Source organism: Scardinius erythrophthalmus, assembly GCF_964197995.2.
Source record: "Scardinius erythrophthalmus genome assembly, chromosome: 2".
NCBI lineage: Eukaryota > Metazoa > Chordata > Actinopteri > Cypriniformes > Leuciscidae > Scardinius > Scardinius erythrophthalmus.
Window position 1 is genome coordinate 2,756,889 of NC_138222.1, and position 23,843 is coordinate 2,780,731.

General features: G+C 38.7%; 1 protein-coding gene across 1 annotated transcript; it reads left to right on the forward strand.

The window, feature by feature from the left end:
• The first annotated feature begins 996 nt into the window (after nucleotides 1-996).
• LOC308686805 (polyunsaturated fatty acid 5-lipoxygenase-like) lies at nucleotides 997-23,562 on the forward strand. Its single transcript, XM_081358804.1, has 14 exons — nucleotides 997-1,153; nucleotides 6,572-6,770; nucleotides 8,237-8,315; nucleotides 10,405-10,503; nucleotides 10,637-10,740; nucleotides 10,841-11,013; nucleotides 11,210-11,344; nucleotides 11,901-12,104; nucleotides 12,367-12,453; nucleotides 14,307-14,476; nucleotides 14,563-14,675; nucleotides 16,102-16,202; nucleotides 16,311-16,481; nucleotides 23,249-23,562. The coding sequence occupies exons 1-14, from the start codon at nucleotides 1,007-1,009 to the stop codon at nucleotides 23,426-23,428; spliced, it is 1,962 nt and encodes a 653-aa protein (XP_081214930.1). The 5' UTR covers nucleotides 997-1,006; the 3' UTR covers nucleotides 23,429-23,562.
• The last annotated feature ends 281 nt before the right edge of the window (nucleotides 23,563-23,843 follow it).

The following is a 23,843-nucleotide window of genomic DNA, read 5'->3' on the forward strand; positions in this document are numbered from 1 at the left end:
GACTTGTTTTTCCTCACTCAGGACATATTGAGGATACAAAATCAGTTGAGTTTGCTTCTGTTGCAATTTGTTCAAGGTTGACCCCCATTTTGGCTTAAAATGACTGGACTAACAGGCAGATCAGATGCAAACAGACCCCAGTCCCTGCATCACTACTGGCTAGTCAGAGTCAGTGTGGTCAGACTTCAGAACCATCAAAAGCTCAGAGCATCTACCAGACACAGGCAGTCAATCACATACCAAATTCAGGAATTTAAGTTGAGAAGATTTTGCCAGATTAAAAGGATAGTTCACCAGAAAATCAACACACAAAAAAAAAAAATAGAAAGAATAATTATAAATTATTATAATGAAATAATTATGTTGTATTAAATCTTCCTAGGATAAGATTTTATATTGATGGGCAATAAAATTGTTTAAATTTTTCAAGTACATGTCTGCTTGATGCCTGCTATATCTAATTAAAAAAAAATTGTAAATGTGAGGGTTTTTTTGTAAATAAATGCAGCAGTTCATAACAGACACATGCTACGGTATCTTATCTCCTTGGTGCTTCAGCTTTGTTTTCTGCAAATATTTTGGATGTTCAACACTTATAGACACAAACAGAGTGACCCAATTCCTTCCATAAGCTTTTCCACTGTATGTGTGTGTGTGTGTGTGTGTGTGTGTGTGTGTGTGTGTGTGTGTGTGTGTGTGTGTGTGTGTGTGTGTGTGTGTACTGTGTACCCCCGCAAGTAGCAGTGGCCACCCCCTGGCCACCCCATGTATAAAACTCTAGTTCCGCCACTGGTACCACAGGAATACCTCTACATTTATTCCTGTCTCTTCTAGTTCAGAAACTTGAGCACATATGCAGGTATGCACATGAAATTTTTGATTGATAGACCAAACCCACATTATAATGTCACAGGAGGTGGAGAGTAGCGCTGGAAGTGAACTTCATATAAATGTGCTTAAGAATAAACTGAGGATCCAGACTCTGTACATCTTTCATTCAGGCAAAATGTTGACCTACAAGGTGACAGTTTCTACTGGTGTAGAGGTGATTGCTGAGACAACGAACAGCATTTTCTTGACGCTGATAGACTCAAATCATCAGAGCAGTGACAGAATCCTGGTCAACAAATCCTATTTTGCTGATCTTAAAAGGGTAAGAACGTAAAAGATTATTTTTTATTTTAAGTAATTTCTTTATTTCTATTATGATATTATATATATATATATATATATTTCCTTTTAAATTATTTGAACATATTTAGTTGTAATTAATTTTAGTAAATTTAAATAATACATATTTTTTGTTTTGTTATCTTTCTTTCTTTCTTTTTTTATTATTTATATAGCACACATAATATAACAGACGTTGCCCAAGGTGCTTCACAAACAGTAGGATAAAACACTTAATTAAAAGTTACATATAAACAAGCAATGGAATATAAACATAAGACAGGAGACAGCTACATACTGTATCACTTTCACACAAAGGGCTAAGCCACTTCAGACTGACCCCCATGCTACATCTAATAAGTGGGTTTTTAACAGCGACTTAAACACAGCCAACGACTTTGCTGATCTGACAGAGTGCGGGAGGTTATTCCACAGTATAGGACTGACTCGAGAAAACGCTCTGTCACCTTTACGTTTAAAATTTGTTCTTACAGTCACAAGGAGATTTAAATTTTCCGATCTCAATGACCTGGACGGAGTGTATACAGACAACAACTCAGAAAGGTATGGTGGTGCCAAATTATGTAGTGCTTCGAAAACCAGAACAATGATCTTGTAATGCACTCTATACTCGACTGGCAGCCAACTTAGGATCTCAATAAAGGTGTAGCCTTTGGCTGCAGCATTTTGTATGTTTTGAAAGCGTGCCAGAGCTTTTTTATCAATCCCAGCATACAGTGAATTACAATAATCCATTCGAGAGAAGACGACCGCAGAAATAGCTCTCTCAAAATCTGTTGGAGATAAAAATGATTTGGTTTTTGCTGAAAAAAACTAGATTTAACCACAGAATTTATTTATTTATCCATTTTTAGCTCAGAGTCCAAGATAAAATCAAGGCTTTTAACCTTTTCAGAGATTGCAACAGCCAGGGGGGGGGGTATCTTTTTAGTCGCTCGGACACTAAATGGGAATTGGGGCCTGAAAACTATCACCTCAGTTTTCTCTTCATTTAGTTTTAAAAAATTTGCTGCCAACCAGTCTTTCACCTCCTGAATACAAGCTAATAGGTTACCAAAAGTATTACTATTTGACTGTTTTACCGAAAAATAAATCTGTACGTCATCCGCGTAGCAGTGAAAAGACATATTGTGTTTCCGAAAAATAGAACCAAGAGGTAGCATATATAGAGAGAATAAGATAAATCTATACTCGCGGGCGGGTATAGATATATACACTAGATGTCGCTTGGCTACGGTTTCGTTCCAATGAACAGCAGTAGCCAAGGCGACGTCTAGTGTATATATCTATACCCGCCCGCACCCTCAGATCATTTGGACGCGGCTGTGTTCAAGAGGTAACAACGATATAAATACCAGGGTTTTTCCTGCATAGAGAATTATGAGGCGGCCGCCTCCGTCAAATTTCGTGCCGCCTCCGGCTCTCGACAAAACTCGGACAGACAGTCATGTCAGATACACTTTTTCCACCGTGATGGTTTTGTTGCGGTTACCGCTTGTGTCCATTCTCAAACCGTATAGTGCTGCTGCTGCGCGCAGTGCGTGAATAAGTAATAAAACATTCAATTTCCAATTAATCGAGGGTGGATGACAGATAAATAATTTTGTGTTGAGTTTAATAAAGACACGGAACTCTCATCACGGTAAAACGCAATGAACGTGCGTCACTTTACTTTCGTTTTCAACAACGTAATTCTCTTCATGGAAAACCAATCAAGGAAAACACATCAGGAGGACTCGACAATAACGCTTGTCTGGGACCATATACTTTGTCCGGGACACGTGTGTTTTTTTCTTTCTTTCTTTTTTGAAGGGAAAAGTGAGACAGAATTGTAGCCCATCCGGACAAATGCCCTGATTAAAAAAAAAAACATTTAATATAAAAATATTCCGAATCACCGAAAACGTGAGGATGATTCTGTTTATTTAATTTAATGTAAGTGGCGATTGATAGCCTATAGTTGATAATAATATAGGCCTACTGTACTGACGGTAACAAAGTTGCGCTGTTGAGGCTCGTGCTGTTATTTATAACATATTATAGTTAAGAAACAATAGCCTTGGCTACACACGACCAGAGAGCCGTTTTCCTGAATGCCATCAAGATTGAAACCCAGACTGATTTCATAATCATAAAAGTTCAATAAACAAATAGTTAAAATTAAGTCACTTACATTTGAGACAATGACTGTTTTTGTTCTGTTTCAGCAGCGAAAATAGTTCCAAACAAAGATCATAGCAGAACCACCGCGAATCTGACAGCAACACTCAGCCGTGTTTCATTACTGAATGATTCAGCGTTTTGAACGAATCGATTGAATCAAAGATTCAATTACCTATTCATAAACTGCCTCATTCGGAATGAATCAGCCTTTTGAACGAATCGTTTGAATGAATGACTCAATGACTCGCTCTTTAAGACGGTCGCCTGCCGCCTCCTACTGGCGGTTTAGTTTCAAACATTTTTAACATTCCTTATTTGTATTTTCAAAAATATTTAAAATAATCTAATTTAATACAGTTATAATTTTTCAATGTAAATTATTTAATTTGATTGGAAACAGCCTAATGTCTTATTATTTTAATTGAATATATTGATCAAATTTAAGAATTTGAAATGAAAGATGGAGCAAACATTTAATAAAATAAAACCTTATAAATGGTACAAAAAATTATTCTGTTTTCAAACAGCGATGTAATGAAACATTGACAATTTAAGTCTGAAGGGAGAAAAGCCTCTGTTTAGGCTATTAAGGAAATGTAATTTTGCCAAAAGAAGAACTTTTATTTTGAATAAATGTTAATTTTTAATTAGCCAACTTCAGTGTGATATGTTACCATATTATCATGCTTAACACTGAGAATTTGAATAATTGTAATGTGATGATCAGATGCAGATATCTAAATCAAAGAATATGGGTGGTTTGCGGGTGGATTTTTTATTTTTAACAGTGGATTTGGGTGACTCAAAGTGCACCAGATTAATGAATTTATCTTTAAAATTTACAAAAATTTCTTACGGGGGGGCATGCCCCCGGACCCCCCTAGAGGTACCAACCTCCGCCCACAAAAATATGCCGAAAACACATTAGGCTATATGATGATCTATGAAAAATAACATTTAATTACCGTATTATTAAACTACATTATTAGGATTTTACCACCTCCGCCTCATTTTGAGCCAGGAAAAACCCTGAATACTTTTCGTTTTCTCACACAAACCGCTCGTTTCGTGTCTTAGGCCATCAATGTGTACTTACGATGGGGAATTGTTTAATTTGGACGACAGGGAATTGTTTTAATTTGGACTTTGTGCATGCTCTTTGAGACCGTGAGTCGTGACCATAGACCTGCATGATATGACTGTCAGACAAGAACGGTTTGACCTAAAAATATCTAAATTGAAACTACTGCGGAAAAAAAGACACCTACATCTTGGATGCCCTTGAGGTAAGTGAACTATCCCTTTAATATCAGTAGTTTTAAAGCTGATGAGATCATTGAAAAACTTTTGTCCAGCAATCTGTATATTCTCAAATGTCAGGGTGACACAACTGCAAACATGGCTATTTTATTATATATAATTATATAATATATAATATAATCTATCATCTTCACCAAAGTGATTTTCACCAAAACTGAATCAGATCATTTTCAGACCATGCTAACAATAAAAACAAAAAACTTAGAATTTAAGTTGATTTCTGTTCTAACTGTTCTGGTTCTGGAATAAAGCATGAGCTAATTTGATGAGCAAAATGGATGTGAGGTTCTATCTATGTTTTAGCATGTTCAGACCAAAATTAGTTTGTGTCATAGCCATCGTGACTTGAGGGTACCTGCACAGATCCGGAAGAGTGTGACCTAGTGCTCACGAGATATATTTAAAAAATTGTTTATAACATTTCAAAAAGGGCTAATAGCTTTTGCCAATTGTGAGACTGGTCTTGATAGATTCCTTGGGACATGCCGTTATCATCTAAAACATCGAAGAATGAATTGTTCTGAATCTGAACTGAATCTGATGCTGTATCTCTACAACACTTTGGCATATTGACACCAAACTTAATGTGCGTCATAGTCACCAAATCAATGTGGTCACAGCGCCACCCACTGGTCAAAAGTGATAAGCAATTACGTCACATTACAAATTGTGTTTATGATTTTTCAACTATTTGGCCTAAAATTGTCTCCGAATGTCTTTACTCATATTTGCAATTGGTCTGATGCTTCCTGCCATACTTCTCATTTTGCCTCTGCTGTGCTTGTGCCATTAATCTATGCTTGCAGCTGTATTCAAGTGCTTGGGCCCTATTGTTTTCCTTAGGATTATTATTAGGGCACTACCAACTGGCAGCAGGAAGTGTGTCACTTACAAAAGACTTAAAATAGTCCACTTAAACCTTCCAAAATCGCTTCAAACTTGGTCAGAATAATGTCAAGACATTGCTGATGTAAAATTGTGAAAAGATTTTTCTTATCTTAAAATGTGTCACCATGGTGATGCCCTTTTCTTTGTATATTCATGTGTTTTTGAGGTTCTTAGTATGAACTTTGAAACTCATGAAATTTGGCACACGCATCAGAGTTGTTGGTTTTTAGGCACGGATGGGGGGGGGGGGTATATAGTGCCAACTTTTGACTAAAAAAGTCACGTAACTCTGTACAAATATTGTTCTCATCAGGCCGGGCAACTTTCAAATTTACATTTATTAGCCCCACCTAGGAAATCAGCCTTTTTCTTGTTTTTTGTTTTAATTAATGTGGAATTTGAGATAATTGCAGGCACTGAACTTTAAAATACTCCTCCAAGGCGATTCCTGAAATTCTCACCATTTTTCCAAGACATTGAAGATGTTAAATTGCCAAAGGTTTTTTGATGTATGGAACAGTATTGCCATGTTGAAGGAATAAATGTATGACAAAAATGGGAAACCGGAAACCTGTAATCGTATATCTTCTATACGCATCATCTGATTTAGATCAAATGTGTGTTGTATGTTTGGATCATATGGATGTGGCTATTTTGAGTCATGGTCACGGCGCCACCAGCTGGCAGCAGGAAGTGTGTCATTAACAATATGTAATGAAATAGTTACACATGTGTACATACATGTGCCCATCGTGCTTTGGCCTGTCTTCCCCTGTATTTCATTTTGTTTTCTTATTAACCATTTTCTGATAAAATTAGGATACACAAATGTAGAGAAATAAAAACACTGCATCTGGTGAGATAAAATGATCAAACCTGGGCATCCTGATAGTGCACATAATCAGGGAATTAAATTAGGATGAATCCCCCTTCACCAAAGCCTATGGAGAGATGTTTCTTGTTTGTTTGTTTTCCCATATTATGTGTCTAATAAAAGTTGTCATTAAAGGAGATCTCCCTCAACATCCGTGTGAAGGAGGACTTTGGAGACGTTGTCCTGGTGAAACTTGAAAAGGAGAAACACTTGGTCAATGTTCAGTGGTTTTGTGGGCATATCACAGTGAAAACTCCCTCTGAAACATGCTTCGAGTTCCCCTGTCAGTGCTGGATAGCAGACGAAAAGCCAGTGTTTATTCGAGAAGGCACTGGTACGTGGATTATCGCTTTTGTTCATTATCCAGTTTTAAATTAAGGCATTATTATTATCCATCATACTTGTTATTATTTATTAATGATGCTTGCCAAAGGCAAAGCAACAGTATTGTTATTGATCATACTTATTACTGCTGCTTGCCATAGGCAAAGCAACACTAGTGTTCTCTTGCATACTTATAATTCTTTTTTTTTTAATTATTATTCCACACAAAAGTTTGGCATGTAACTCGTCCCGCACCGTTTGTCACAGACCCACGAATGAGGCGTCATATCGTGCGGATTATTCGGGAATGGTGTACTATGACTTTTTTAAGCGATCGGGGGTACGATGTTCGCCCCACTGGCTAAAAAGCGGCCAAAAAATCCCATAGACTTAACATTGCAACAAACTTTTACGAGTCAGAGCGAGGATTTCGCAGAAACGTGTGATTTGTCACATTTGAAGAGGCTGACAGGCTCTGTAAGAACATACCTCACAATGGGGTAAAAGTTGCACCCTTGGGGGACAGGAGCGGCCCAAAGTTTCCCCATTGACTTACTATGGTGTAGGACGGCCCATGAAATGCATGCATTTCTCCTACTATGGTAAATTGCATAGGGATTTTGTATTGAACGTAGCTCTGGATCACAGTGTCATAGAGACAAGGGAGCAGGCTCATTTTACTCAGACAACCAATCAGTCTCTCAGGATCATTGTGAAGCTATCAAGCCACGCCCTAGCAACCATTTAGAGCACCCATAGCAACAAGTTCTATAGACTTCCACTGAAAGAGATCAAAGGGATATCTTTACATAGAAGTGTCATAGAAACATGAGGGTGGTCTCGTTTGACTCGGGGCAGCAAACAGCCAATCATGAATCACCTCAACACGTCCTAGTCCCGCCCTAGCAACCATTGTCGAGCATCTTAGCAACCAAAATCCAAAGAAGGATATCTTCCATTCTGAATGTCACAGAGGCATGGGAGTTGGTTTATATCATTCATACTGACAAGCAGTCTTTGCAGTTTCATCATTGGCAGGTCCTAAGCCACTCCCTAGCAACCAAACAGAGTACCCTAGTAACCGTTTAGCAATACCTATATCTCTGCATCAGAATATCGTATAGAGATGGGGGTTGGCTCGTTTGTTTCGGTTGGGAAACAGTCTGTAAATATCACAATGGTAACTATGTAAACACCCATATCGCAACATATAGAAGCCATATTTCAGCTCCACAACATCGTACAGACATGGTTGTTGGCTCGTATACAATCATGTACAACACCCTAGCAACCGAGTGGCGAGTTTTGCCATTGCAATCACCCACTCACATTAGTTATTATTATTATTACTATTGTTATTATTATTATTATTATTTTTTAAATTAAATTGTTCAGTTTTGATTTGAATTATGTCTTAAATGCTCTCCTTTCTATGTGTAAAATGTGTGCTATGTATTTCTTTGTGTGTTCATTTAGCTGGATTGCCTCAGGATGACCCTGGATTTCTTAAAGAGAAAAGACAAGAGGAACTGAAATCTAGACGGGACAGATTTAGGTTTGAAGAAACAATTACATTCTTGAACAATATTCATTTGTTGCAGTTTTTTTCTTTACTACTCCCGGTACAGTTCAATGTGATTGACACACTAATATTGTAAATATATTGCACATATACATTATATTGTTATATACACAGGCCCGTAGCAACGAATGAAAAAGTGTGTGATTGTGTTTCATTTTTGTTATTAACATTCTAAAATACTCAAAGCAAAACCCAGGGCTGGACATTGTATTCATCCACACTACATTAAAAGAGTTTATTACAATAATCTCCACTGCATAATTTTTTTTCATATTCTAGTAACTTGCTACTTGAGTACATTTTTCATTGGATACATTTTTACTTTTACTTAAGTAATTATTTGGGTTATTTACAGTGGCCCAGTACTGCACAATACAACAAAACATAAAATGCAAAATGGAATCAAAATAGGCCATAAAGTCTAATAAGCGCTTAATCCTCTGGTGCTCCTCGCGTGGCGTGTTAGTATTAATGGGTCAAGTTATGAAGAAAAAACTCAAAGGTTGAGTTGAAAGTTGTGGTCCTTCTTCCAGAAACAAATGTCTGTCAGGCAGGCTGAGATGCGAGCAGCAACCGTCAGAACATCTGGCTGGAATGAGAGGTAGAGTTGAGTGTCATAAGTGTAGCAGTGATAGGATAAACCATGCTTCTGAATGGCAGATCCTAGTAATGACTTGTAGATGGAGAATAGAAGTGGTCCTAGCACTGAGCCCTGAGGCACTCCAGTAGCTAGATGCTGCAACCTCACCCCTCATTTTCAACTTAAATTGTGAAAGTTCTTGAAAACTTTGGACACAGTTTGTTCTTTTAAAGAAGATACTTGGCAGATGATTGCTGAAATGAAAAAAAAAAAGTTTTGAAAGTTATGTAAAAAATTGCACAAAAATAATTGTATATAAAATATATATTTTCAAAAACATGTTTTACTCTAAGACTGTGAGAAAGTCAAAGACATCTAAAAAAGTTTGAGGTTGATATCTGATTTATAGCTTCCTTACTTTGGGCACAGTACCAAACATTTCCACTAGATGAATTTCATTTCCCATTCATTTCCAATTTGCTCATTTTTGACCATGAGAGGTGCAAGTGTGACTATTTTTTTTTTCCAGGACCGTTTACTCTTTCAGAATCATGCCCATGATTTAATTCTTATTTCATGATTTGATTTGTTATTTCTTTTTAACAAAAAATAAGCGAAGAGCATCAGAGGGTTAACACTATGCAACTACGCAAACATGGATTGAAAAGCAGCAGGCTGTGCAGGACATCCAGTCGATAATGTACAATGATTCTTCTAATAAATGTTAAGATACCGATTACCAGTAAATTAATTGGAGCTCAACAATAAGAGTTGTGCAGAAATGACTTGAGCTTGCCTGTTAAGAAGGCCCTTCCTGGCAAGTTTGGAGGAAGGAACTCCAGCAAATACCAACATTTCCCTCAAAATCTTACACCTTAAATGTAAATGAGTATAGTTTTATTGTGTTCTCTGTGACTTTTGTCAAGCCTTTGCATTTTGGCCCATGATTCAGTTAATGCCAAAAGGAATTTGCCATTGTTCGGATACTCTACCCCCTGCTAAACGGCTCATTAGTTCCCAAGCCCCAAACACAGACCATTGGTTAATACACATTAAATTGGGCTGTAAGAAAAAAATGAAAACATTTCACCTCTAAATATAATTCTTGCTGTCTTTCATTTTAGTTCAGACAAAAATGATAAAGAAATGCCAATTTAAAAAAACAAAAAAACAAAAAAAAAACAAGGTTTATTAAATACAAATACATGTATAAATGTATACATTATAATGTATACATTATAATACATTTATAATGTAACAAAAACAAACAGTGTGCTGTGCACAAACAATATCGGACAATGAAGAACTGAAAACATGAACAAACTAAAAGAATAACAGGTGTGATGATATAATCAGTGTCCATAGAAACAAAGGAAACCGGAGACTGACAATAAAAGTCTATGAAAGTAAAACTAACTTAACATAACAGTGTACATGACAGTGTAACTGTTCAAGTTAATGTTGTCATTTTTCTTCTTGAAGGTGGACTGAGTGGCGCCAAGGCTTCCCTAAGTGCATAGATGGCAAAACACTTCCTCCAGAAGAAAAAAATAAAGACTTTGATTTGAATACCGGGAAAGCGTAAGTTTTGGGGGAGTGTGTCGTGGCCACAGTCCTTGTTGATTTGATAGTGAATTTTTCCTCAGTTTTCCAGAATTAAATTCATGCAAATAGTGTTCATGTCTACAATTATACAGTATAAACTCTGTTTCAGGAAGGTGTATTCAATTGTTAAAAGACTTAAAGAATTCATTCCATCCTGGAGAGACTTGGAAATTTTTGAAAAGATATTGAAAGAGTTTAATATTAACACTGTAGGTATGGACAATTTCTTCCTTTGTCAAGAATGTTTGTTTGTTTTTTTCATGCCTGTAAAGCCTTTGACAGTTGACTATTTTCCCCTTTGAAATCTGGACAGAGAAAGTGATGCGAGACTGGAGAGAGGATTACATGTTCGGCTATCAGTTTTTGAATGGCTGCAATCCTGTCATGATCAGGAAGTGCATGGATATTCCAGACAAGTTTCCAGTCACACATGAGATGGTGAAGGGCTTTCTGAAAAAAGGTGTCACACTACAAGAGGAATTAAAGGTCAGAAACATTAAGACATAAATCACTTGAACAGTTGGTCAATAATCAAATCCAAGACTTGTATCATATAATTTCACATAATTCACATAATTAATAACACTTCACATAATTTAATTTACATAAATGACTCAAATCAATGTTATTTGAACCCACGAACAATTAGTTCTAAACTTTGCACCTGTAAACACGTTTACAGGCAGGAAACATCTACATAGTGGATTATGAAATACTGAAGGGAGTGCCAACATCCAGCGATCAGCTTTATCTGACTGCACCCGTCTGCCTGCTGTACAAGAACAGATTGGACCAGATTGTGCCAATTGCCATTCAGGTATCTGTCGCATATTGTCAGGGTTCTGTCATGTCTGTCTGGTTTAATTCTTAGTTTGGTGACAGAGCTCTGACTTTCCCGGTTTGTCATGTTCTTGTGTTCTAGTCCTGTTTGTTGTGAGCACATGGCTTGTCATGTGTTTCCTTGTGCCATGTGTTCTCCTGTCTATTGTCTAGTTCCTCCCATCTTGTTATCTGATTATTGATTTATTTGCCCCATCTGCCTTACTCCCTAACCTCCTTTGTTTGCTCCCCTATTTAGTCTCCCTGTGTTTGTAGCTTAGTGCTGGTTTGTTATATCTATGTTTCCTCGTGTTCCTGCTAAAGACCTGTTTATCTTGTTTGCCTGCTTTGTTTTCATTTGTTCCTGGATTTATTTTCTATCTTTATTAAACAACCTCTGCAATTGAGTCCTCGCTCTCCTTTTCCACAACCATATCGTGACATATATAGAATCAGTATCAAATGAAAACATAAATTAAAAATAAAAGTGCTTTTGCTGTGAATCTACTCACAAAGTAAAAATGTCCTGCTTGGCTTTATTATTCCTAAATCAGCTCAGTCAAAACCCAGGGGAAAAGAGCCCAATCTTTCTCCCAAGTGATAATGAACATGATTGGATGCTTGCCAAGATGTGGGTGAAATCTGCCGACTTACTTGTACACCAGTTGGTCACGCACCTTCTCAAGACACATCTGATATCAGAGGTTTTTGAAATGGCCATGTACAGACAGCTCCCTGCAGTCCATCCTGTATACAAGGTACCTGTCTTTCAATATCCAGTCATGATATTTAGATTCAGGGCTAAACTGAAGATTGTGGTTTCACATTTGTCAGTTTATTGATGAAGAGTTGCTGGTTCTGATATCCTTGCCTTTTATTTTTTTTAACGATGGTAACGATGTTAAACAAAAACCTCCGAGGCAGGACACTGAAAGCACATTTCCTCTTTCAGGTTATGCTTTTTAAATAATTTTTTATTATTTAATGCACATGTTTAAATGCATCTTTTGCTTTTTACAGTTACTGAAACCTCATGTTCGTTTCACAATTGCAATCAATGCAGAGGCCCGTGAAAAACTCATCAGTGACGGCGGGGTTTTCCACCAGGTAGCTTTACACCTTATTTAATATATACACACATAAACAGCATCTTGCTAGGATCCAAAGCAATTTCTATTCAAATTAGATTATTTTGTATTTGTCTGCCAAGCCATAAATTCTGTCCATGATATAGGTCTAAAGACACACACAATGTTAAAGGTCCAATGACATGAAATTTTCACTTTCTGAGGTTTTTTAACATTAATATGAGTTCCCCTAGCCTGTATATGGTCCCCAAGTTTCTAGAAATTTCAATCGGTGTAAATCGAGCTTTTGCTATCTTTCTCTGCCTTTGAGAAAATGGAGGCTCATACGCGCTGATCTTGAATCTCCTCCTTGTGACGTTATAAGGAGGAATGTTACCTCCCCTTTCTCTGCTTTGCCCGCCCAGAGAATATTTTCCGCCCATGAGAAAATGAGCTAGGAAGTAGGAACGCGCGCGCGCGATTTTAGTTTGTCCACGAGAGATATCATGGCTTTTGAGCGAGCGAAGCATAATAATTGCTCAATAATTGGATGTAACGTTACAAATGAACACCGAAGGGTTAATACAGAGCTGGGCTTGCTGAACGTCTGAAACTAAAGTCTGGATCACTCTCTTTGGCTCAGCTACACACCTCGGACAAGTAAGTCAACTAATGATATAAGTGTGTTGCTTTACTGTTTATGGTTGCCTAGACTGTTACACGTAGAATGTGGCTGTCACATTAGCTATGCAGCTATGCAGTTTATGTGTGTGAATACACACACTGAAACGCGAGTGTTGTACACTTCTTATTTGGATAACCGTTTTCCTGTTGGTTATACGGCGCGCGCGATATCCGCATTTCAAGATCGCAGAGCTTGATGATGTAATTGTAATAAGATAAATTACAGATGTTACAGATCTCTCATGAAAAGGCAACAGTAGGTTAGCGTTAGCTACATGATAATAACTGTAAACCATCCGAATAAAGTATCATATCCAGACATAATATTTTAAACTAACCATTCGGAAACGTCCTGCTGGAGCTGCTGAGTTGTTGCTTCTCCATCCGGATCAGATTATGGGTCAAACTGAAATGCTTGAAAGACTGCTTGTCTTCGTGCCATTGCTATATCCAACGTAAACATGCACGCCACGGTACCGTTGCGCAAGATGGTCAAGGCCACACCCACCCTCCACCTTGCGCCGCCTTTCTCCTCCTCATTAGTATTTAAAGCTACAGACACCGAAACGGCCTGTCTGAAGGAAGCTCATTCTGGGACTGGCTTATAGTGGCTATAATTCTGCACCGAGGCTGAATTTTTGAAAAGAGATTTCAGATACAGTACTAGGGACCACTAAGGCCTATATTAAAGCCTACAAAAAGTAGCATGTCATGGGACCTTTAACAAATCTTCATCATGACAGGCCTGAGCCATTACCTGACTTTTTGTCTTGTGATATTCTGTCTTTTTGCTGAATGCTCTTACTTCTATTTCATAGGCTACGTTGTATTTAGTTAACTGGTGTTTGCTTAAACCGACAGACCTAAGTAGTTCCTAAATTTCCCAAATGCAAAATAACCCGACCAGAATAAAACTTCACCCATAATTCCCTAGATCAGGGGTGGGGAACATCGGTCCTGGAGAGCCACTGTCTTGCAGAATTTAGTTCCAACCCTAATCAAACACACCTGAACCAGCTAATCAATGTCTTTAGGATCATTAAGGCTACAATCAGATGAGTTTTTATCAGGTTTGGAGCTAAACTCTGCAGGACAGTGGCTCTCCAGGACCGACGTTCCCCACCCCAGCCCTAGATGGTGACTTGACTATGCTAAATAAGTGCTGAACATATTGAGGCAAAAGATTAACTGAATTCTTGGTATCCAAAGATTAGTAGCGTCAATGCAGATGGGATAGCTGAAGTGATTAAAAGGGCCATGGAGACTTTAACCTACAAGTCCCTGTGCTTCCCTGAGACCATAGAAGCTCGAGGAATGGAAGATGTGCCCAATTACTATTATAGAGATGATGGCAAGATGATCTGGGAGGCAATACACAGGTAGATGTAGCAACAGTTCAGATCCTGTACTACTAGTTCAAAAGAGTTATTTTTATTAATTTGTCATCTTGTTGATCTTCCTGTAGTTTTGTTTCTGCTGTGGTCAAGATCTACTATGTCAGCGATGAGACCGTTCAAAGAGATGGGGAGATTCAAGACTTTGTTAAGGATGTTTCCCATGGCATGAATAATTCTAACAGTGAGTACAGGTTTGATTAAATTTTAACCCTAACACTAATGCCCTGTTTACACCTGGAATTAAGAGGTATAGGTCGATACCAGGGGCTGACCTAACCCTGATCTAGCACTGGGGCTGACCTAACCCTGATCTAGCACAGGGGCTGACCTAGCCCTGATCTAGCACAGGGGCTGACCTAACCCTGATCTAGCACTGGGGCTGACCTAACCCTGATCTAGCACTGGGGCTGACCTAGCCCTGATCTAGCACTGGGGCTGACCTAACCCTGATCTAGCACTGGGGCTGACCTAGCCCTGATCTAGCACTGGGGCTGACCTAGCCCTGATCTAGCACTGGGGCTGACCTAGCCCTGATCTAGCACTGGGGCTGACCTAGCCCTGATCTAGCACTGGGGCTGACCTAGCCCTGATCTAGCACTGGGGCTGACCTAACCCTGATCTAGCACTGGGGCTGACCTAACCCTGATCTAGCACAGGGGCACAGAGTAAACATAGATAGGTAGATCGCCAGTGAGAATAGATCAATTATATTCTCTGCGTCCCATCCAGAGACAACACGTGGAGGTTCCAGAGGTCTGGACGTGGTGCCATTAAGTGCCCCGTCTCTAAGATAGTGGGTTTTTCTTCAGAGGAATCCGCCAGGGAGAGGCTGTCGAGAGGAGCATGAGTTCTGGGATCCAGGTCTGGTTGGGCCAGTATGGTGCAACCAACAAGACCTGCTCTCGTCCTCCCTGACCTTGCTCAGTGTCAGTGCAAGTTGGCTCACTGGGGGAAATTACGTAGGCCATGAGGCCAGTTGTGTGCCACAGTATCCATTCAGAGGGTCCTCTCAGTCAGGCGGTAAAACAACTGGCAGTGGGAATTGTCCGCAGAGGCAAATAGGTCTACTTGTCCAACTCTGAAGCGACTCTAAATCAGCTGGACCACCTGGGGGTAAAGTCTTCATTCTCCCGAGAGCGTGGGCTGTCCTAAGAGCTCAAGGGCTACACAATTGAGCTCGTCCGGGATGTGAATGGCGCTAAGCGACTTCAGATGCTTCTGATTCCAGAGGAGGAGATGGCGGACGAATGTCGACATGCAAAAGAAAGTGTAGACCACCCTGATGGTTGATGTACGCAATGCAAAGGCATTCGTTTTCAACACAAACAGGTCACCCGCCACTGCGCAATTCCTACAAATTATTGCGGGTAGAAGTGGTTGAAAGTGAACAAAAGAGAGTAAAATACCAGGTGTAAACGGGAATGTGGCTCCCTCACCTACTTGTGATCCAATCTACCAAAACACATCTTAATACCTGTGTAAACAGGGCCAAATTACATGATTACAAGCATGCATGATATTCTTGTATATTCTTAATGCATCTTTGTGTGTTTCAAGTCACCCTTAAATGTGTGCACAAGTTAAATGCATACTGACACTGTTTTCAGAGTTTCCACAGTCTCTGAAAACTCGAGAGGAGTTAGTCAAGTACCTGACCATTGTGATATTCAACGCTTCAGCACAACATGCTGCTGTCAACTTTGGACAGGTGAGATTACACACTACATTACACACAACAAGAGCATCAAACATTGCTTGGCAAAATTCTGGATAATATCTATAAGCTAATATCTGTGAATAAACTTTTATGTTCCAGTTTGACTGGTATAGCTGGATCCCCAACGGTCCTTCCACCATGCGCAAGCCACCTCCCGAACAGAAGGGCCAAGTGGATATGAAGTATATCATGGAGAGTCTGCCTGACCATTTACGTTTCTTCAAGGTTCTAGGAACATTTTGGGCCCTCAGTCGGTTCCAGGAGAACGAGGTTTGATGTCTTTTTCGAATATACTTTCCACTTGAAATTGTAGAGAACATGGCAGCAGTCTAGTCTAAATCAATGTGAAAAAGAAATAACATGTTACTAGATGAGGGTACAGAGCATCAAGGTATTAGTTTAAAAAAAAATAATTTATGTAGGCTCAAATACATTTGAATTATTCTTATTGTTGTAGATTGTTTGTTTGCTATAGTGTATGTGTTCTGCGACACTGTCAACACAATATTTTCAGTCAGGTAGAGCAATTCATTTAACTGACCCTTTGCTAAGTTCCACATTAAAAACATCATCATGTTTGGGGAGCAACATAAAATGTAACTTTATTTAATGGTGTTCGTATTTAAAATACTATATTAGGAGCTTAGCACAAAAACTGAGAATGAAACTTCTACTAGTACACTATATATTGCTGCCACGGTCACACTTTTAAGATTCAAAACAGTGTTGAATAAGTAATCCAAAATATTAAAATTACGTTACTTTCCTTGAGTAAACTAATAGAATATGTTACAAATTATATTTTATGCAATGTATTCTCTATACATTTCTTACAATCCTAACAGGCAAACTTTTGCCCTTCTCTAATGTTACTCAATGGAGTCCCTTTGTGTTTGTACAGTTTTAAACTATATGATGAAAAAGCAATCATTTATCGTTTTTTCTGGAGAACATATAATAGTGACATAATTAATTTATGTTTTGATTAAGGTTACAGACGGGATAGTAAGAAAACAGTTCCCAGTATTGTGATTATGTAGTGGTAAAGTTCTGTTCACTCACACTTATGTTATCAGCTCTCTGACACAAATTTCCACCTTCAACTTAAATACTTAGTAAAGTCAAAAATAAAATTGTCTGTACAAGTCATATCAACTCATTATTTTAAATCTTGACTTAGTTTTAGTTGAATCTTGTACAACTTATACAATTAAAGGGATAGTTCACTTTGAACTTAAATTTTGGTATGTTTTAGCTTACCTCAAGGGCATCCAAGATGTCTTTTTTTCCACAGTAGTTTCAATTTTTATATTTTTAGGTCAAACCGTTCTTGTCGACACTAGATGTTGCCTTGGCTACTGCAGTTCATTGGAACGAAACCGTAGCCAAGCAACATCCATACATATACCCGCGAGCGGGTATAGATATATACACTAGATGTCGCTTGGCTACGGTTTCGTTCCAATGAACTGCAGTAGCCAAGGCGACGTCTAGTGTATATATCTATACCCGCCCGCACCCTCAGATCATTTGGACGCGGCTGTGTTCAAGAGGTTACAACGACATAAATACTGTTCGTTTTCTCACACAAACCGCTCGTTTCGTGTCTTAGGCCATCAATGTGTACTTACGATGGGGAATTGTTTAATTCGGACGACCGGGAATTGTTTTAATTTGGACTTTGTGCATGCTCTTTGAGACCGTGACCATAGACCTGCATGAAATGACTGACAGACAAGAACGGTTTGACCTAAAAATATAAAAATTGAAACTACTGCGGAAAAAAGTCAAGTCAAGTCAAGTCAACTTTATTTATATAGCGCTTTTCACAATACAGATTGTATCAAAGCAGCTTCACAGTATTAAATAAAATAGTACATCAGTGTATGTTTCTGGTGTAAAACATCCACGTTTGGTAATGCAGATCAATAGCACTGTTGAATCGATTAATCAAATTAAGTATCCCCAACTGAGCAAGCCAAAGGCAACAGTGGCAAGGAACCGAAAAACTCCATTAGGTGACCTAATGGAGAAAAAAAAACCTTGGGAGAACCCAGGCTCAGTCGGGGGCCAGTTCTCCTCTGGCGTTTATGAAGTAGAGACCGGATTTAACTGTAAGATTAAAATATTATATGAATGCCTGGCTGAAGAGATGCGTCTTTAATCTAGTTTTAAACTGGGAGAGCGAATCTGAGCAACGAACAGTATCAGGAAGGCTATTCCAGAGTTTTGGTGCTAAATGTGAAAATGCTCTCCCTCCTTTGGTGGATCTGGATATCCTAGGTATGACCAGAAGCCTCGAATTTAGTGATCTTAAAGAGCGCGATGGATTATAGGGCGATAGAAGATCCGTTAAATAAACTGGAGCTAAGCCGTTTAGGGCTTTATAAGTCAGTAGCAATACCTTGTAATTAATACGGAACTTTATAGGTAACCAATGTAGTGATGATAAAATTGGTGTTATATGGTCAAACTTTCTTGATCTAGTAAGAACTCTAGCGGCGGCATTTTGGACTAACTGTAGCTTGTTTATTGAGGATGCAGGACAACCAGCTAATAAAGCATTACAGTAATCTAGTCTCGAGGTCATGAATGCATGAACTAGCTTTTCTGCATCAGAAACAGATAGCATGTTACGTAATTTAGCAATATTTCTAAGGTGAAAAAAGGCTGTTTTTGTAACATATGAAATATGATTTTCAAAAGACAAGTTACAATCTAATATAACACCCAGGTCTTTTACTGTAGAGGATAAAGTAACAGGACACCCTACTATGTTAAAGTTGTATTGTGAGAGGTTTTGTGGGTGGTTTTTTGAACCGATAAGTAGTACCTCTGTCTTATCTGGATTTAATAAAAGAAAATTGTGCGTCATCAAATCTTTTATATCTTTAACACACTCTGTCAATTTGGATAATTTAGCGTTTTCATCCGGCCGTGATGAAATATATAGTTGAGTGTCATCAGCATAACAATGGAAACTAATTCCATGTTTCCTTATAATATTTCCAAGTGGCAGCATATATATTGAGAATAATAGAGGGCCTAACACAGATCCTTGCGGCACTCCATAGTTTACTGGAGTTATGATCGATTTTTCTCCGTTTAAATAGACAAAATGGTAGCGGTCAGATAGGTATGATCTGAACCAGCTTAATGCTTGTCCTTGAACACCGGTATAGTTTTGTAGCCGATCTAAGAGTATTGTGTGATCTATAGTATCGAACGCAGCACTAAGATCAAGTAAAACTAGTATTGAGATACAGCCTTGGTCAGAAGCTAAGAGTAAATCATTTGTGATTTTAACGAGCGCAGTTTCAGTGCTATGATGCGGCCTGAACCCAGACTGAAACTTTTCATAGGTGTCATTTTCTTGCAAGAAAGAGCCCAGTTGGGCAGACACAACTTTTTCTAATATTTTGGACATAAAAGGAAGATTTGAAATGGGTCTATAATTTGCTAGGTTATTTGGGTCTAATTGTGGTTTCTTAATTAGTGGTTTTATAACTGCCAATTTAAATGTTCTTGGAACATGACCTAAAGTTAAAGACGAGTTAATAATATTGAGGAGAGGCTCTTCCACTATAGGTAACACTTCTTTCAATAGTTTAGTTGGTATGGGATCTAATAAACATGTTGTTGTTTTAGAGGAAATGATACATTTATTTAACTCTTTTTGTTCTATAGTTGTAAAGCACTGTAATTGTTCTTGCGGGGTGATAATCGAGGCTGAATTATAAGGCGCGATTGAAGATTGAACGTTTACAATTGTGGATCTGATGTTTTCTATTTTCTCAGTGAAAAAATTCATGAAATCATTACTACTAAACTGTAACGGAATATTTTGTTCAGGTGACGCTTGTTTATTTGTTAGTCTAGCCACGGTGTTAAATAAGAACCTAGGATTGTTTTGGTTATTTTCTATTAGTTTGCGGAGATGCTCAGCCCTGGCCGCTTTTAGGGCCTTTTTATAGCGTGACGTACTGTCTTTCCAAGCGATTCTAAAAACCTCTAAATTAGTTTGTTTCCATTTACGCTCTAAATTACGGGTTTCTCTCTTTAGAACACGAGTAGTATTGTTGTACCATGGTGCTTTAATTTTCTCTCTGACCTTTTTTAGTCTCATAGGTGCAACAATATCCCATTTTCCAGAGAGAACGGTGCTCATAGTGCTGGTTAGTTCGTCTAGTTCATCTGTTTGTTTAGGTTCAGGCAGCAGCTGAGACAGATCCGATAAGCAATTTGAAAAATTATCTATGGTGGATGGAAGGATTGTTCTGCCTAATCGATAACGCGGCGCAGCATGATATATTACCGGGGTACGTAATATGCAAGTTACCATGTAATGGTCAGTTACATCATCACTTTGCGGAATGATATCTATATCGGTTGGATCGGTTCCATGTGATATAATTAAATCGAGTGTATGATTAAAACGATGAGTCGGTCCGGTAACGTTTTGCTTAACCCCAAAGGAGTTTAATAAGTCTATAAACGCAGCCCCTAACGTATCATTTTGATTATCTACGTGTATGTTAAAATCTCCAACAATTAATATTTTATCGACATTGACCAATAGATCTGAGAGAAAATTTGCAAATTCTTTTAGGAAATCAGCGTAAGGCCCTGGTGGTCTGTATACGGTAGCCAAGGCTAAAGATAATAGGGATGTTTTTCTATCATCTAAGAGCGTAACATTTAGTACAAGTACTTCAAATGAAATAAACTTATAACCCGTTTTCTGAGTAACATTGAGAATATCTCTATAGATAGTTGCAATACCGCCGCCACGACCAATCAGACGGGGCTCGTGCTTATAGGAGTATCCTGATGGAGTAGACTCATTTAGACCGAAATAATCATTTGGTTTAAGCCAGGTTTCAGTAAGGCAAAGTACATCTATGCTATTATCTGTGACTATTTCATTTACAATAACTGCCTTAGGTGTGAGTGATCTAATGTTTAAAAGACCTAGCTTTAAAAATTGTTTTTGTTTACTAATAGCAACATTTTCTGTTTTAATAACAATTAGATTTTTCCTAGATCCTGCAGTAGATTTATTATTTGATCGCACTAAACGAGGAATAGACACAGTTTCTATGCAATGTTCTACACTAGTATTTATATCAGTTAATTTGGTGCAGCAGAGACTATGATTTGGACTTTTGGTTACTAGTCAAAAGGTATTTAACGTTTTGGAGATGTTATCTGACAGAAGATCCGATCTGAATCTGTTTGGGTGTAAGCCATCAGCACGGTATAGCCTAGGACGCTCCCAAAACAGATTCCAATTATTTACAAAGAGCAGTTTCTGCTCATTGCACCATGACGTTAACCATTCATTTAGCGCGAATAATCTACTAAACTTGTCATGTCCTAGACGGTACGTGGGAAGCGGTCCTGACACAATGATCGTTATATCAGGCGATGTGCTGCGTACCGTATCGATCAGATTCCTGAAGTCTTTCTTCAGAACTTCCGTCTGGCGCAGCCTGATGTCGTTCACTCCCACGTGCAATACCAAAGTTCCGACGCGCTCGTTATCGTTCAGAATCTCGGGAACGCGAGCAGCGATTTCAGAAACACGAGCACCAGGAAAGCAGTGACTGTGCACCTTATTTTTACCTGATGTAGCATGGACGTGCCGAACAATGGAATCACCGATGATCACAGCATCGCGTTCTGTTTCGCGAAGAGGGGAGAAGCGGTTTTGTGTGGATAACTCGAAAACCGGGAGGGTCGGAGAGGGTCTTGGTCTAGACCTGACTCGCGTCTTCCGCTGCGGAAATATCCAGGCTTCGTGGTGGCGTGTTGGAGCCGGAGTGAACGAGACCATGGCTGATCGCGACCTTGGCGCTCGGGACCGATGCCGAGTAACGCACGGAGTAGACGAGGTCGGAGTCAGCGGGTTAGTAACATTAATCTCTGATTTGTGAGCATCAGCGCGTGATGTTTCAAGAGCTAAACGCCGGTCTCTCAGCTCGGCCTGTCTCACTAAAAGGTCGTGGATCTGTTTCTCAACAGCTTCCAGCTCAGACTGTACCGCGTGCAGCTCAAATGTGTCCTCACCTGCACCAAAAGGTAGACTACATACATCTGATATATTCGCCATTTTAACAGATGGACAGTAAGTTAGCAACGACACTACCAGTGATGCTATCAATTAATACTAATTTCTGACAAGCGTCTTAGATATAATCCGTCTTTTAAGTGGTACGGGTGTAGAGTAGACGCACGATAGGTGAAAAATGTTTGTAAGTGAGTGTTGAGAAGACGCGTTCAGCCGTGATCCCCGGGAGTAACCTATAGGAGTATCCAGCGTTGAATCACTAACAGGCTTGAGACACGTCTGCTCAACAGTCCGCGTTGTAACTATGAGGTTTGAGCAGTAGTGCTTCTCAGTGAGGAAAAGTAGAAAATGTTTGTTGTAAGTAAGTTTAAAGAGTAAAATCAAGAATTATAAATCAAATCGATAGAGCTCCAAAGACAACAACGCGTTCAGACGCGACGCATGCGCATTCGACAACAAAGACACCTACATCTTGGATGCCCTTGAGGTAAGCTAAAACATACCAAAATTTTATTTCAAAGTGAACTATCCCTTTAAGCTGAAATTGGTTAAATTATTTTGAGTAATGGAAAAATATGACTTATTGATCATATATTTTTTTACAGTGCTGTAATCGGCTTTTCTCTGTTCAGCTGAATGTAAAAAGCATTTGCACTAATTCTTATCTCTGCTGATCTGCAGTTCTTAATCATGTTACCGCATTAGTTTACAAGTTCTTTAAAGAAACAAGGCAAATAAAAATGCTTTGGAATGTCAGACTTCATTCCAAGAATAATTTCATTCAGGTTTCTACATTTCTATGAAAATCGTGCTGTTAATGAAAATCCCCAATTCTTTGTTTGTTTTATAAGCTTGTCTGAGTGATTGACAGTAACCAAGGGGGCGGAGCTTAGAGAAGGGCCAGTTTACATTGTAAAAGGAAAGAAAGATGTTGTTCTGCTTTCTGAAGAACTTACTTTCCCCCCAGCTGTACTTGGGCATGTATCCAGAAACGTGCTTTACAGAGCAACCAGTGAAGGAAGCCATAAAGACTTTCCAAAAGAAACTAGATGAGGTGACCAACATCATCAAGAGCCGGAATGAGGGATTACCATTTGATTATTGTTATTTGTCCCCAGACAAAATCCCCAACAGTGTTGCAATTTGAGAAAATATTTTGCCAGTCCTTTAGTGTTAAAGTGTAAGTTGCAGGTTAACCACCACAACCAATTAATGTGTAAATTAAAGTGCTCTATAGGTATATATGTAGTTATTTCTGTCTTAAAATGCGTTAAAATAACATTTATTGGGGTTTCTTCAAAGGTAGCGTGTTTTTTACGTTAACTGGGTGATGACGTCATAAGAGGAACTCGCAACCCATACTCCGCTAGATTCTTACTGTATTAAGGCTATTTGGAGAACGACTGAGGATGTGGGAAACCATCAAATTCTTTAGGGACCACAGCCGTCATGTAGAATAGCAAGGAGGGACAACGACTGAAGACATTATTTACTTACATGGTGTCAGTCCAAATCAGAGATGCACGCACTGCACAGGCATCAATCGCTAGTCTCATCATCGA